This window comes from Odontesthes bonariensis, chromosome 9 (genome assembly GCF_027942865.1).
Source record: "Odontesthes bonariensis isolate fOdoBon6 chromosome 9, fOdoBon6.hap1, whole genome shotgun sequence".
NCBI classification, from domain to species: Eukaryota; Metazoa; Chordata; class Actinopteri; order Atheriniformes; family Atherinopsidae; genus Odontesthes; species Odontesthes bonariensis.
Genome location: NC_134514.1, coordinates 9,830,869 through 9,844,052, shown reverse-complemented (window position 1 = coordinate 9,844,052; position 13,184 = coordinate 9,830,869). Strand labels below are relative to the sequence as shown.

The window sequence follows — 13,184 nt, the reverse complement described above, 5'->3', positions numbered from 1 at the left end:
TTTGTTCACTAAGCTACTTGCTGTCTGAGGGGGATGCTTTCTCTTGAAATTATAGGTGTTGCATTGCAGCGAGCAGGGACTTCGTTCTGTCAGGGGTCTGCCTTTCTGGTAGACACATTTTTAAAAATGTTAGGTTTATTGGTTGAACAGTCTGCACCATCTCTCTGTATAATGGATAGGGAGTAACAGCACAGTTTTATGATGTAAGCATTTCATGGCTGGAAGGCGTAAATAAACGCTGACTGTACAGTCGCATGCACTCACAGACAGAAAGATGCAGGATGTGAGGAGGGCCTTTTGAAGTCTGTGATGATTTGTGAATGCTTTACCTTTTATGCATTTTTCACCTTCACAGAACACCACTGTTGTTTGCATTCTGTCATACTTCATCTCTCTTTCATATTTTTTTTAATTGGTGTCCATTGTCCTGTGTGCTCATTTAGACAATGTGGCGCTGCCTCTTTCTCACCATATGCTCAGCGACCGCAGTGCCTTTTTAAATGTTCAGTGCCTCATACTGTCGGTGCCCTTGCTATAACATAACCCATTCATCTTCTTTTCTCAGGTGGTAGTTCACACCAAGGATGGTGAGCGCCTGTACCGGATCTCGCCGTGGGCAAAATATGTAAACAGGGAGGAAAAGGCTGTCGTCTATGAATGGGTTCACTGGGATCCTCCTCAGCATTACGTTGTAAGGTGTAATTTTCTAAATGTCTAATGTTTTGAAAGGACATTTTCACTGTCTTTTGACGTGTTAATTTCCTCTTCTTATTATATCCTTGTTCACATGAATAATGACTATTGGTTGCAATTTCAAATATAGCAAAGGCACAATGACTACAAATGAAACGGAAGCTAAACCTCTTTATTGAAATCCTTTTTCATTTTGATAATGACATTTAGCTGTAAAAAGCCTCATCTGAGCTTTCAAAGTTTGATACCGAGCCAGCAAAAGTACATTTTATTGACTTTGCACAGCGTGCTCTCTCATTTTAACCTGCGCGGCCACTTCCTTCCATCTGAGCTTTTCATATTGCTGTTGAGAACAAACTGTTTCATTTTACATCCGCCTTCCATCACATATGTAAAGCTGTTACTTTATTCTTATAGTGGATTCTTGATGCTGCTGATTTGAGAGGGTCTGAAAGTGCCTCGATGCTACTTGATGTACTTAGCTCAAGAGCGAACAGGGAAAACACGAAGAGGCTATCGAAGGCCACCTTGCTGTCTTTATCGCTTGTTATTTGGCACCGTTTTAATTAGAGAGGCCCTCTTTCTGACCGTGTACATTTATTGTGTTTTTATCTATCTCCTGTTGTGTAACAGAGAGTGAACTGATTTGTAAAGTGATAGAAAGATGTAGGTGAATGTTTATGGTCACTATTATTCAGCCCCCCCACTGTTTTTAGCATCTGTGCCAGACTCCACCTTGATTTCTGTCCCCTTATGGTTTCCTCTCCAGCATGTCCACCCTCGGCCAAAGAAGCCCAACAGTCTGAGAATATACGAGGCTCATGTGGGTATCGCTTCACCTGAGCCAAAAATTGCCTCGTATACCAACTTCACAACCAATGTTCTGCCTCGAATAAAAGACTTGGGTAAGGATATGAAGAAAACGTTTATTCTCCTCCCTTTTGTTCTCTCTTTTATTTATTTATTTATCTCTCTCTATTTTATTGGCTATTCAATTTAATCCTCTTCATTTAAGTGTCACTCACAGCTTTTGTGGACCCATCTTGAGGAAAATTTTATAGCTTTACCAGCCAGAGAGGAAGTGAAGTATCAAGGTGATCGTATACCTCCATGCACATTCACAACCCTCGAGCCAACCATCTGGATGGAAAACAGTGTTTGATGAATTCAGTGTTTTTTAAGCTGCCAGTGTCTTTGTCAACACAGTTCTGTAGCATAGCACATTTGCCACGCTGCAGGGAGTGCCAGCATACCTCCTGCAGCTGTATTTTAAGTGGCAGACCTGTCACACAACCTCTGCATAAGACCACATGAGCAAGTCAACACCCCGTTTACTGGCAGGACCTAAAGGGATCACTGACCATCGGGCAGTGTTTTGTAAAGATGTGTCTGCAGCACAAGTCACGCACTGACGACTTTCTTCCATTTCCATGATGATGACTCGGACTGCAAACAGTGAAGAAAAGCCAACTTCCTTCACCTTTTATCGCATTCAGTTGCAGGTGATCGGCAGTACGTTTGTTTAGAGCTGCACGATATAAATAAAGATCACTAACAGTCCCACTTAATGTAGGGATAGTAAATTCAGTTAATAGTATTTTCTTTTTTTTTTTTTTACACAGAATTCAGATACCTAACTTCTCTCTCTGGCTCCGTTCAGATTTGTTATCTCTGATTAATTTGATTTAACCCTCGCTGATTGTGGGCGTTTGGACTTCCAGACGATTGATTGCTTGAACCTCTGGTTGTATGTCACTGTCTTTTGCAGCTGTTTACGGTTTAATTATGCTGGATTCCCAGTTTATTTAGCAAATACTGTAATGTGAAGCAACTTGGATTTATAATCCTCCCCAGTCTGTAAGGTTACTTCACTGTTTAGCCTTCCGAATGTGTTTTTTTTTTTTTTTAACATGCTTAAGTTGTCTTGGATAAACAGTTATTCATTAGTCAACTGTAAATGCTGACTTAAAACCTCTTTGAGAGTAGAGCAACTGACAAAGTGTGATGTAAAAGACTTGGGGCTTTTCGTAAAAACTGGTGTCAAAATATTTAGTTTGAAATCTGTTGTTAATTCTATCGGTGTGAAATATTACTCTGTTGGAAATGACATAAATGTGTGCAGTATTTTTAAACTCTGTGAGCTGCACAGATTCATGCAAAACACTGAGGCAGCCGGTTATTACGACAAAAACTTCCACTTTTAACAGTGAATTTTGGCCAAATGTAAAATGTATATTTAAAAAAAAAAAAAAACTGAATTATGCACCACATTTTTTTTCAGGCAGGATCATGTCTCTAGCATTTTTCTGCTTGCAGCTATAATTAAGAATGGTTTTACTCAAAAGAAAAATCCAAGCTGTTGGATTGGGAGTTCTCAGAACTATTGACTTGAATTTTTCTGATAACACAACATAATAAGTAAGTATATTTATTGTAAATGGGACTTAAACTTGCGTTGGTTTGAAGTGTTGCATTAAGCTACATTCAAATGCAGCCTGTTGTGCTCATTTTATCAAAAATCTCCAATATGACAAGGACAGCAAAACAAGAGACAGGATTAATGCTGTTTTTTCACTCGTGTCATCTTGTTTCGTGGGTAAAGAAACCAGCATAGTAAATGCTGCCAAACTCTCTACCCTCAGCAGCTCAGGGATTTTGCACAATAGGATTCTGCAGGAGGCTAAACTCCATCGTCTCTACTGACGGCTGGCTTTGCCTGCCATTTAATGTTCCTGGCTGAAGAGTTTGTGTATGTATATAAATATAAAATGGAGAAACTTACTCTCACCCCAGTGCTTTCTCACACTCTTTCAGTGGCAAGTTTTCTTTTTTCTCTTGCCTGGGAATATATGTATGTATGAATCTGCGCCACACAATAAAGAAAAACCTCCGGGCCTCTCTCTGGAGTGCTCAGTAGCACTTTAAAAGCCCGTTGAGCCTTATTTATTGAAGCAGTTTTGTAGGTCTTTGTAAAACGTTTCACATGACCTCCTGACTCCGATGGCTGGTGTTTCCCAGTTGCCACAGCCTGTCCTTGGGAAACAAGGGTTTGTGTCAAAAAGGATGTGCCTTGAGCCCATGTATAATACAACTGACACAAGTCAAACGAAATCAAAGCTGGAATGTTTTCACATGCTCTCTGTTTTAGATTAATTCTGTCGTGCACGAAGAAAAAAGACTTTTCAGCAATTGTATTCTGAAATGTTTCGCACTCTTTGCTTTTTTACTGGAGGCCAACTTACCCCACACATGTTTTTGATACAGTTTCAGCAGCAGGCGTCTGATATATGAATCAAAGAAAAGAAAGGTTTGCCCAGTTATCGCAGTACAATGAGGCTAAATGGACAGGATGTGAAGCTCTTGATAACAAAGAAACGCCACAATGTTTAGCAACATCGTGTCATGCTCTCATAACTATTCAACCTGCATTTTATGATCCTACATAATTTAGTAGTTTACCCACATTTATTCTCTGAATATCGATCGTATTTCCAGTTTGACAAGGTTGGCTCTATAATCCGGGAGGAGGGTTTTATGTATGAAACTGAGATTTTTAGAATGTAATAATGTTGGTTTTTCCACTTTATTCCCTCTTCATCTAGGTTACAATTGTATTCAGCTGATGGCTGTCATGGAGCATGCCTACTATGCAAGCTTTGGATATCAGGTTACAAGTTTCTTTGCTGCTTCCAGGTAAACATTTGCTAACATCCGTGTGAAATCTATACACTGTTATGCACATACAACAATATTTATCTAAAAAGTTGGTGTGAGTATTTCTTAATGTCTGCAGAGTTTCAGCAGCAGTGATTGTTGCTGAGATCTAATGTAGAAAAGAAGAGGTTTCTCCACATGCACACTTCATATCATTTGGTAGACAACCATTAGGAAATTACACTGTCAGCTGTCGTTTTCAGTCCTATTTACACGATAAGTGAAATAAAATAGAAAATGAATAAATGCAGTGGGATGAAACCGCTGGGCTCAGTTTGTCCAGCTAAACCATAGAGATCCATGACCTGCTTCAGTAACCACAGGTCTTAACAAAGCAACCAGGATTGAAATACAGGTATGCAGGATTATAACTGAAAGGTGTCTCATGGATGTAGTTTTTATTTATTTTCTTTGCAGTTTCCCATTTACGCCCCTTTATCAGCTACATGTTGTATTTGTAACTGCACACTGTCCCAAATTGAGCGTGCAGCTTCAACTCAGTCACCTCAAATCAAGGTTGGGAAGTCTTGACACCGGCAATAATCTCTCTGTAAATACATTTTCCGTTAATCCATAGAGTGGAGAAAGTCCTAGATAAAGGTGGAGTAGTGCGAGTCTTTATCTTCTTTCAGAGATCCTCCTTCCTTGCTGGGAGTAGGGCATTAGGCATTGAGTGTAGCATATACTGTATATATATTGTAATTTCACCCTTTATTGATCTCATAATGTAATTTAAAACCATAGTGGTTGAGTAACGGGAAGACGAGTAATCCCAGGTGTCCTGTTTTGCAAGTAAGCTGATTTGATGGTAGCTTGATGGACAGATGTGATGTTCCAGAATATGAGGGAGTGTAAGTTGTGGTTTTCTGAGCGTCCACTCTTAAAGAACTGTGAAGAAGTTACAATGGAAAAACAAAGGCTTTCAAATGTGTTTTTGACTTATGTTTATCGAATAATGTGCACTGAATAGGTTTAGATGATTGCAACTGTGCATGTAATATATTTCAGGTATGTGGTGGGGAAAAAAAGAATACATTCAGTATTTTCCTCCATAAAGGGTCATTTTAAAGAAGAAAACTAAAGAATGATATTGTGACTGGAGTTTAGTATAAACCACATCATGACATGTGATCAACCCGTTTAAATCTATGTATTTGTATCTGTTTGTAGTCGCTATGGTACCCCAGAGGAGCTGAAGCAGCTGATCGACGTGGCTCATTCGATGGGCATTGTGGTTCTGTTGGATGTGGTTCATAGCCACGCATCCAAGAACACAGAAGATGGCCTGAACCGCTTTGACGGCTCAGACTCGTGTTTCTTCCACTCACCACCCAGAGGGGACCACCTGCTCTGGGGCAGCCGCCTCTTCAACTACAAGAGGTACTCTTTGTCAAATGCCAATTTAAACTAGTGTACCTCGTTTTTTTTGGGATGGGATGGGGATTTCAGCATCAGATTGTGTTGAGCACTGCAAAACTGTACCCTTGTAAAAGTACTTTTCTGAAATTTTACTGAAGTAAAATTATATGAAAAGTAGTTCAGTTAAGATGTACCCTGATTAATGTAACGGCATCACATTATTAAAAGGGTAAATGGAAAGAGAGGGTAGAGGGAAAGAATGCAATACTATCATGATATAACTAACAAATTATAACAATCAGCAATACCAGAGCCATTAAGTCTCTTTCCCATAGAGAAGCGCTTTGTTGCAAAAACGATTATCAATTCTAGTCTTAGAAGATTTAAGCAGAAAAGAGCACTTCGGCACCACAGTGGGTGTCTATCGACATTGTCAAACCATTTTTAACTGAATAAAACACACAACTAGCCACTTTTGTAAGATTAACATCATAATGAACAGCTGTCACCATCACTAAAGCAAGACGGTGAAGAGCTGAAGCTCATAATAATCAAATGCCTGGAACCAAGAAAGCGCTGCACAATTTGTACGACGGTGTAATCAAATGCACGTGTACTGAGACAAAAAGCTGCTCCGCAAGGGACAGCACTGTTTTTGTATTTCTCTGATCGTTGAGTTCCAACGTTCGGTGGCTTTTTGTCATGTTCACCTGTGTGAATAGCAGCCTAACAAATCTTTGAACCTTGGAAAAAAGAGTCGGGCCTCCACATGTGCTGAATTTATTTTAACATCCTAATGAAAAGGATGGGGTTGTATTGAGATAACGATGACCATCATTCATACGACCACACAGCAATTACTGTCAGGTTAACACATGTTGTCAAGAGTAAAGAAGATGATGGTGTTGCTGGGATTGTAGCTAAAACTACCAAGTTAAGATCAGCTCGATCAGCTGTTGTACACAATAATACATTTATAACGATTTGCTACCACTACTTTGTGCAGATACTCTTCTACACGGCCTGAACCCTCTTAGACGAGTTTTTTCTTGTAGTTTTAAGTGGTCTTCAAAGCGCTAATTTGGATATTGGTTGTCTTTTGTTCCCACACTGCTTCAGTAATGTTGAGCTCCGGGCTCTGGGTTGGATTCATCCCTCCATAAGACCTGTTGCCACCGATTTAAAGTTCACTTGTTGTGCAATTTGGCATACCTGCTTTCTCAGTTTCCCTTCCTCAGGAGTGGCCTCCTGGGGGCGCCATGTAGCTCAGCTGGTTGAGCAGGGGCCTCGTGTACGGCTGTAGGCCCAGGATAGAGTCCCTTTGCTGCATGCCATCCCAAGACTTGTCTTCTATGCTCACTGTCCTGTCCAGCTACTAACTAAGTGGTTGCCGCTAATTCCAGAAAAGAAATCTGATTTTAAAAAAAAAACAGAAGCAAAGTATAAAGAAATGAGGGGTGTCTCAAAACTTTTTCACAATATTTTCACAACAGTTATTCAAATAATCTATTTTGTTACAGTAACAGCACTGATTTGTTCCCTAAATCTTTGTCTGTGATGTGAAGGCCGTATGAATCATTCATTGGTGGCTTAATCAGTTTGATATGTTAGAAGTTAAAAAGTGTTTTCACCTTCCAGCGAGGAGCCTAGAAGAGGTTGAAGTCGATGATTAAAACTGAAATGCTATCAGTTACTGATGCACATTTATGTTGTTAGCCACAGCTCTGCATTTAACCAGCACTTTAGGCCTACTTTACCATTTCCCTCCATTTTATACTGCTATAATTTTAATGTAATTAAATCCAACATCTAATTTTTCTTTTTTTTCTGTCCCTGAGCCTTTTAGCACCACATAAAAGAAGGAACTGGCCATTGATTGCAGCAATTTCAACTCTTCAATTATGCTCTTGCTGTAGAAATTTTAGTTAGCGCTGCATTTTAATGTTGCATATGGCATTCAGCTCATAAATGATATTTAAAGCCTGCCCTGGTTGCATCAGATACAGAAACGAGCGCCGTGCTTTTACTGTAGAGGTTCAGGATGTAAAATGAAAATGAGCTGTATTTGAACAGGCTGATAAATGAGGCCAAATGGGAGCTGATATACTGCTCTTTTTATTCTGACTGTCTGACACAAAGAGATGTGTTGAAGGTCAAAAACAAAGATATGACGGCAAAGATTACATTTTACATCTCTCAACAAAATGCCCACAAAGTTAGGTTAACATTTAATTGGATCTACCCGATGTGGAGATTTAAATTAGCAGTGAATTTTTACTTCTTCTGCGTATGTCTAGGCAGAAATTGAATTTTGATGTATTATAAAAGAAACTGAACTCATATTGCAGTGTAGGCTAAATTTGATCATTTTCATATTTTAAGCCCATTTTAAAAGTGCCAAAAAAGCTGAAATTTCATGAACTGGTAGACTGTTTTCTTTTTTGTCTCTTCTGGTCTCGAGTGTTCACTATAGCCACCGACTGTGTTGTTGTAGGCTCTGTTAATTGGGTGTCTCTCTTGCTTCTGTACCCTGAAAATGATCCCAGCCCACATTAGAGAGGAACAGGCTCTGTTGAGTCTATCAAATGCCTTTTTGAACTTGCTTTTAATAAGAGTGTGTCAGTGTGCAGCGGTTTCCGATACATTATACAATGCTTAGTGTCAGGCACGGAGGCTATAATAAGGGAACAAGGTTCTTCTTTCATTAGTTATTGAACCATCCTCATATCAGAAGCACTCATTAGACGTGGTGCAGACATATGCCGCGACTGGGAGGCATATGAGGAGTCATTTGTAAAAGCCCAAAGGAGGACTGCAATGTCATAGCCAGTTCATTTGTCTTCTTTGCCTCTCATAGGATGTTTGGACATGTCGTTTGTGTCAAGCTTTCTGTTACTCCCTCGAGAGGGAAATGAACCTCGGAGACCAGCTGTGAACCCAGTGTGAAACAGTCAGTTTTTAATCAAACGGGCTCTCTATCAACCACAAAACTCTGACCACGATGCTCTTACAAAGGTTGAGTGAAACAAGCTATCGTAGCTAATATGCATTTTCCCTGTTGCAGCCTCCTCTGCTCTGCTTTTACTGTTTGTTTTTTTTGTTCTGTATGTGTTCCACTTCAGCTTTTCCTCATAAAACATTCAATGCAGTCCTGACAAAATGCTGTTTAGATGGATGCCTGCCATCCAATTTGTTAACTTGCTGTGCCTCGAAGTCGAAAGCGTCTGCATTCAACTCTGAACGTCTGGCTTTTCAAGCGTTGCTTCCAAGATGTAGTAATGCTGGAATTAGTTTTGGAGTTAATGAAAACCAACATGATAGAAGGATTGAGCTGCACTGAAACTACATCAGGACAATTTAAACACGTCAGCCTGAACAACAGTCGTTACGAGTCGGACGGTTCTTAGCAGGTTTTCAGAGAAATTCATTTTGTTTTCTGTCTGCATAATTTAATAAAAACAATAATGGAAAAGTTATTTGTGCTGAAACAATGCATATGTGCTTTGTCATTTGTTTAAAAGGGTAATCTTCTTCATTTATTGATATGTTAACTACAACAAGCTGCACAAATCTTTGCTTAAACCTTAACTTTGGCTTTCGTCCTTGCTTATATTTCAACTGGCCAGCTAATGAGTTCCTTTTTTTTTTTGTTGTTTTTTTTTTAAAACCTTCGGAGCAGATTTACTTGCAATTTGCACCTTTTTGGAGTCGAGCTACTCCTGAGATTTGCTAAACAGTGAAGTTGGTTGTGAATAGGCATGGACCCAGTCAGTAACCCATGGTTACATGCACATTTGAGTTGAGCTATGGTAGCAGCCCCACGGTGCGATTTAACTGGACCACCATCCTTGTAACTGTTGACATGCTCGAGCAGAATAGTTATCGACTGAGGTTTGTCCAACATCGTGACGCCGTGTCGTTCTGCTGTTTCAAACTTCTTCTGTGGGAGATCATCATTCAGGGAAAGTATAACCAAATTTATTCTACATGTGTTGCCTTTAACTTACTACAGTTGTAATATCAGGATTTAATGAGAGAAGTTGCATAGACGTATGACACATAGTCTCAATGGGCTGATTTCTAGTCCCAGTTTCTGAAACATTAGCGTTTTGACAAAAGAAACAGAAAAATATGCGAATAAAAGCAGCATTATATGGATTTTGCTTTACTGTTTTCTTAAACAGTATCTAGAGTGCCGGGACACATTTCAGTGTAGTTTGAGCATATTCATGCAGGGTTAAAAGGCTTGATTTCAGTCACACTAACACATTTACATCCATTTTAAGTCTTGCTTTGGTCGGACTGACACAGTATTTTGTTGTTGTTCTAGTGTCATGTAAGCTCGTAAAACCTCTACGTGTTCCAACCTCACAATTGTGGACAGAAGGTATTGAAACTAATCGATTGGAGGCAGCTGGAAGTTTCAGTATTTACTACTTTAAAAAAACAAATTTTAAGTCTTAAATTAAATTTAGCACTGGTAGATGAGGGAGAATAACTGCACATAGGTTAAGTTTTTGGGGATGTCAGGAGGACATTATCCAAACCTAGTGGTTGCCAGCATGGTTGACCATGGGACTCTTTATATATTTAGCACGTTTCTTAACAAAATGACGTCTTTTACAAGAAATGAACCCAGACGAGGCAGATGACGGAGGGAAAATAAGCCGTGCAGTAAACGTAAAAGCCTGAATGAGAGCAGCTGGACTTCTTCTGTCCAGAAGAAATGACCTACAGCAGCACAACTTCTCACACCCTTTCACTTTACGGCCTCCGATTCTGTACAAGATTTTGTGGCTAAAAATTGTCTCTGGTTTTGAAGTTGATAACTAGAAGAAGCAAAAATGTAGAACGTGCAAGCAGGGGTCTCGGTTCCTAAAAGTGCCTGAAATATGATCATGTTTGCATTTACCAGAATAGCAGCTATTTACACAGCTGTGAAATTTTGCACAGGATTTAGTGCACTGGGGTGTCATTACTAAAGTGAACAAGCCGCAGGCTGTGTTCATAAATGTGTACATTGTTAGCAGTTCACATGCAAACCAGCCCCACTGTGGCCCTTAAACTAACCGGATGTACAGTTTAAGTCGATTTTCAGTGAGCTGTACTCGTGTGGTGTTATCTGCTCATCTACTGATGATGAGCAGAAAGTAACTAGGACACGGGTAGTTTCACACGGTTTCCTTCAAAGACGCGAAAGTCACCTTGACATTGTGACCAGATGAATGGAGCCTACGGTTCCATGTAGGGGGTTTGCATCCAAAGAAGCTAAGCCTTTTTGCAGATCAGGTTTTTGAGTGGCGAGTACTGTGAAGTTCTGAGGAGCTTGATGTGGGCTCTTTCTATAATCCCCCCCACCTCTCTCAGGATCATTTGCATCCATTTTTCATCAATCTTTGTGTGAATTCTTAAGATATGAAAAATAGGCCCTGGGCCAGGCTTTTGAATGAGCTTTCTTTTTTTTTTTTTTTTTTTAACTCTTCTCTATGCACTCATGCTGAGAGATCAGCCCTGTGTTGAAGGTCCCAGCTACAATATTTCTCTTTGACAAGATTATTCTATGTGTGCTTTTATTCTAGTCAAATATTGTATATTTGTATTTCGTGATATTTAGTTTTGTCAGTATTTGGAGGTTTCCGTCCATCTTTTCTCCTAAATTCCAAGTGAATGAGTATGAAATATGACTTTTAGACATTTATTAAATTACATAAGCTTTTCTAAACTGTAAGTGATTTTTACAGACTAAAAGCCCAAATTAGCTTGAATCAAAGACCGCATTTTCCAGACCATAAGTCGCATTTATTTAGAAATTTATTTCACAAAATGGAAATTGGAAGTCTGCCGGTAGTTTCTGACACACCTCTGATAGAGAGGGGCGGAGATTAACCTCTGCTTTTCGCCAGTCTGTTTTTCGGACGCATATTTTACTACCCGGAGTTTGTAATCTGCAGAATAGGATTTTCTTTTTGGCAGCATTTTGTTTGTGTTCAGTCTTTCTCAGTTGTCTTTGAGTTAATGTTTCAGTGGTACAGGAGCAGCATATAGTTGTCACAAGCCCAGTGTCCTCGCGGCTGTAGCTAGCAATGTTTACTCCTTGGTTCATGTCAGTCAGTATGAATTAATATTTAAAAACATGTTAAATTATATATATTTTGATCTATAAGTCGCAGGACCAGCCAAACTATGAAAAAAAAAAAGTGTGATTTATAGTCTTGAAAATACGGTAATTTAGGTTCCTGGATGTATGATTTGGTTGTTGTTGTTTTTTTTCCAATTCCACCCTCTACATCTGCCACTTTATAAATGGCAGGATTTTCTAAACAGTTGTTTTTTGTTTTTTTCCCCAATTAATATATTTCTCTACAGTATGAAATGTTTTTTTTTAAGCTCTTGGGATAAAATTGCACCCTCTAAACATCTGTTGAAATTGTGAAAATGTAAGATAACAAATATGCAAACCAGGAAGACGTGTGAAGACCCTGCTGGTGTGACATTTTAAAGAAACTGAGCAGAAGTCTTCCCTGAAAACAAATCCTCTCTATGGATAATTAGTGTTTTTACATACCTGAACCAACTTTGGACCCTAACTGGAGCCTGGGTGCTGTCGGATCATTCAATAAATCCACACTTGGAAAGTTTGCTCATTCCGATTGAAGTCACTTCAGTGTTTAGCACCCGTTACTTATTTCCTCTGCCTCATCAGCTCGCACAGCAAAGGGAAAAGCAGTTTTTCCCCTCAGGTGATCTTCAGCTAATGAGCTCAGCTTAGCTGTAGGTGTTCATGGTGACTTGTTGCTGCCTGTGGTGCTTCCAGTGGGTGCTTGAAGGAGTCGGTGGCGAGGAACATGCTGTTCTGCAGTTTAACCCCAACCCCTTAAAACCATCTGACAAACAGAAAAAAGGCAGTAGGAGATCCAAATAATTTTATATTTTTTATATCCTGTATCAGTCAAGTGATTTTCTCTTTGATTTTTGTGATCCAAATGAGTGTGCATCTCCCCATTTTATTGAATTATAGACTGAATGAATGAATGACTCAGATTTTTAAGATGTCCTGCTTCTTTACTGTCAAACTTCTTTCTATGACACAGTAACGTGATTATTTGCTCCGTAAGATTACAGAAGCTGATTAATATTTAGCAAAAATAAGTTTAGTTTAGCTTGGAACATTTTTTGCAGCCCTTATGGCGCTTGATGCGTTGCACTGATAAAGGATTTGTGCTCATTTAGACAACGCCAGGTACATTTTTATTCCATCAGAAAAACCAACAAGGCTGGCAGCAATTAGCCTGCAAACCAGAAAGCTGAAGCTGTGGCCAAGCACTTTTTTTTTTTTTTTTTTTTTTTTTTTTTTGGAGATTCACATGATTCTTTTGTCACAACAGTCACACCATTTAAATAACTTCAGTGAGTGTCCA

At 39.3% G+C, this 13,184-nt stretch overlaps 1 protein-coding gene across 1 annotated transcript in view; it reads left to right on the top strand.

Annotated features, from left to right (window-relative positions):
• The window catches only part of gbe1b (glucan (1,4-alpha-), branching enzyme 1b), an 87,495-nt gene that overhangs the window by 20,174 nt on the left and 54,137 nt on the right, over positions 1-13,184 (top strand). Inside the window, exons 4-7 of the mRNA XM_075473049.1 lie at positions 566-691; positions 1,463-1,598; positions 4,296-4,386; positions 5,578-5,787. Of these exons, the coding sequence (XP_075329164.1) occupies positions 566-691; positions 1,463-1,598; positions 4,296-4,386; positions 5,578-5,787 (563 nt within the window). The remainder of the gene's footprint in view (positions 1-565; positions 692-1,462; positions 1,599-4,295; positions 4,387-5,577; positions 5,788-13,184) is intronic.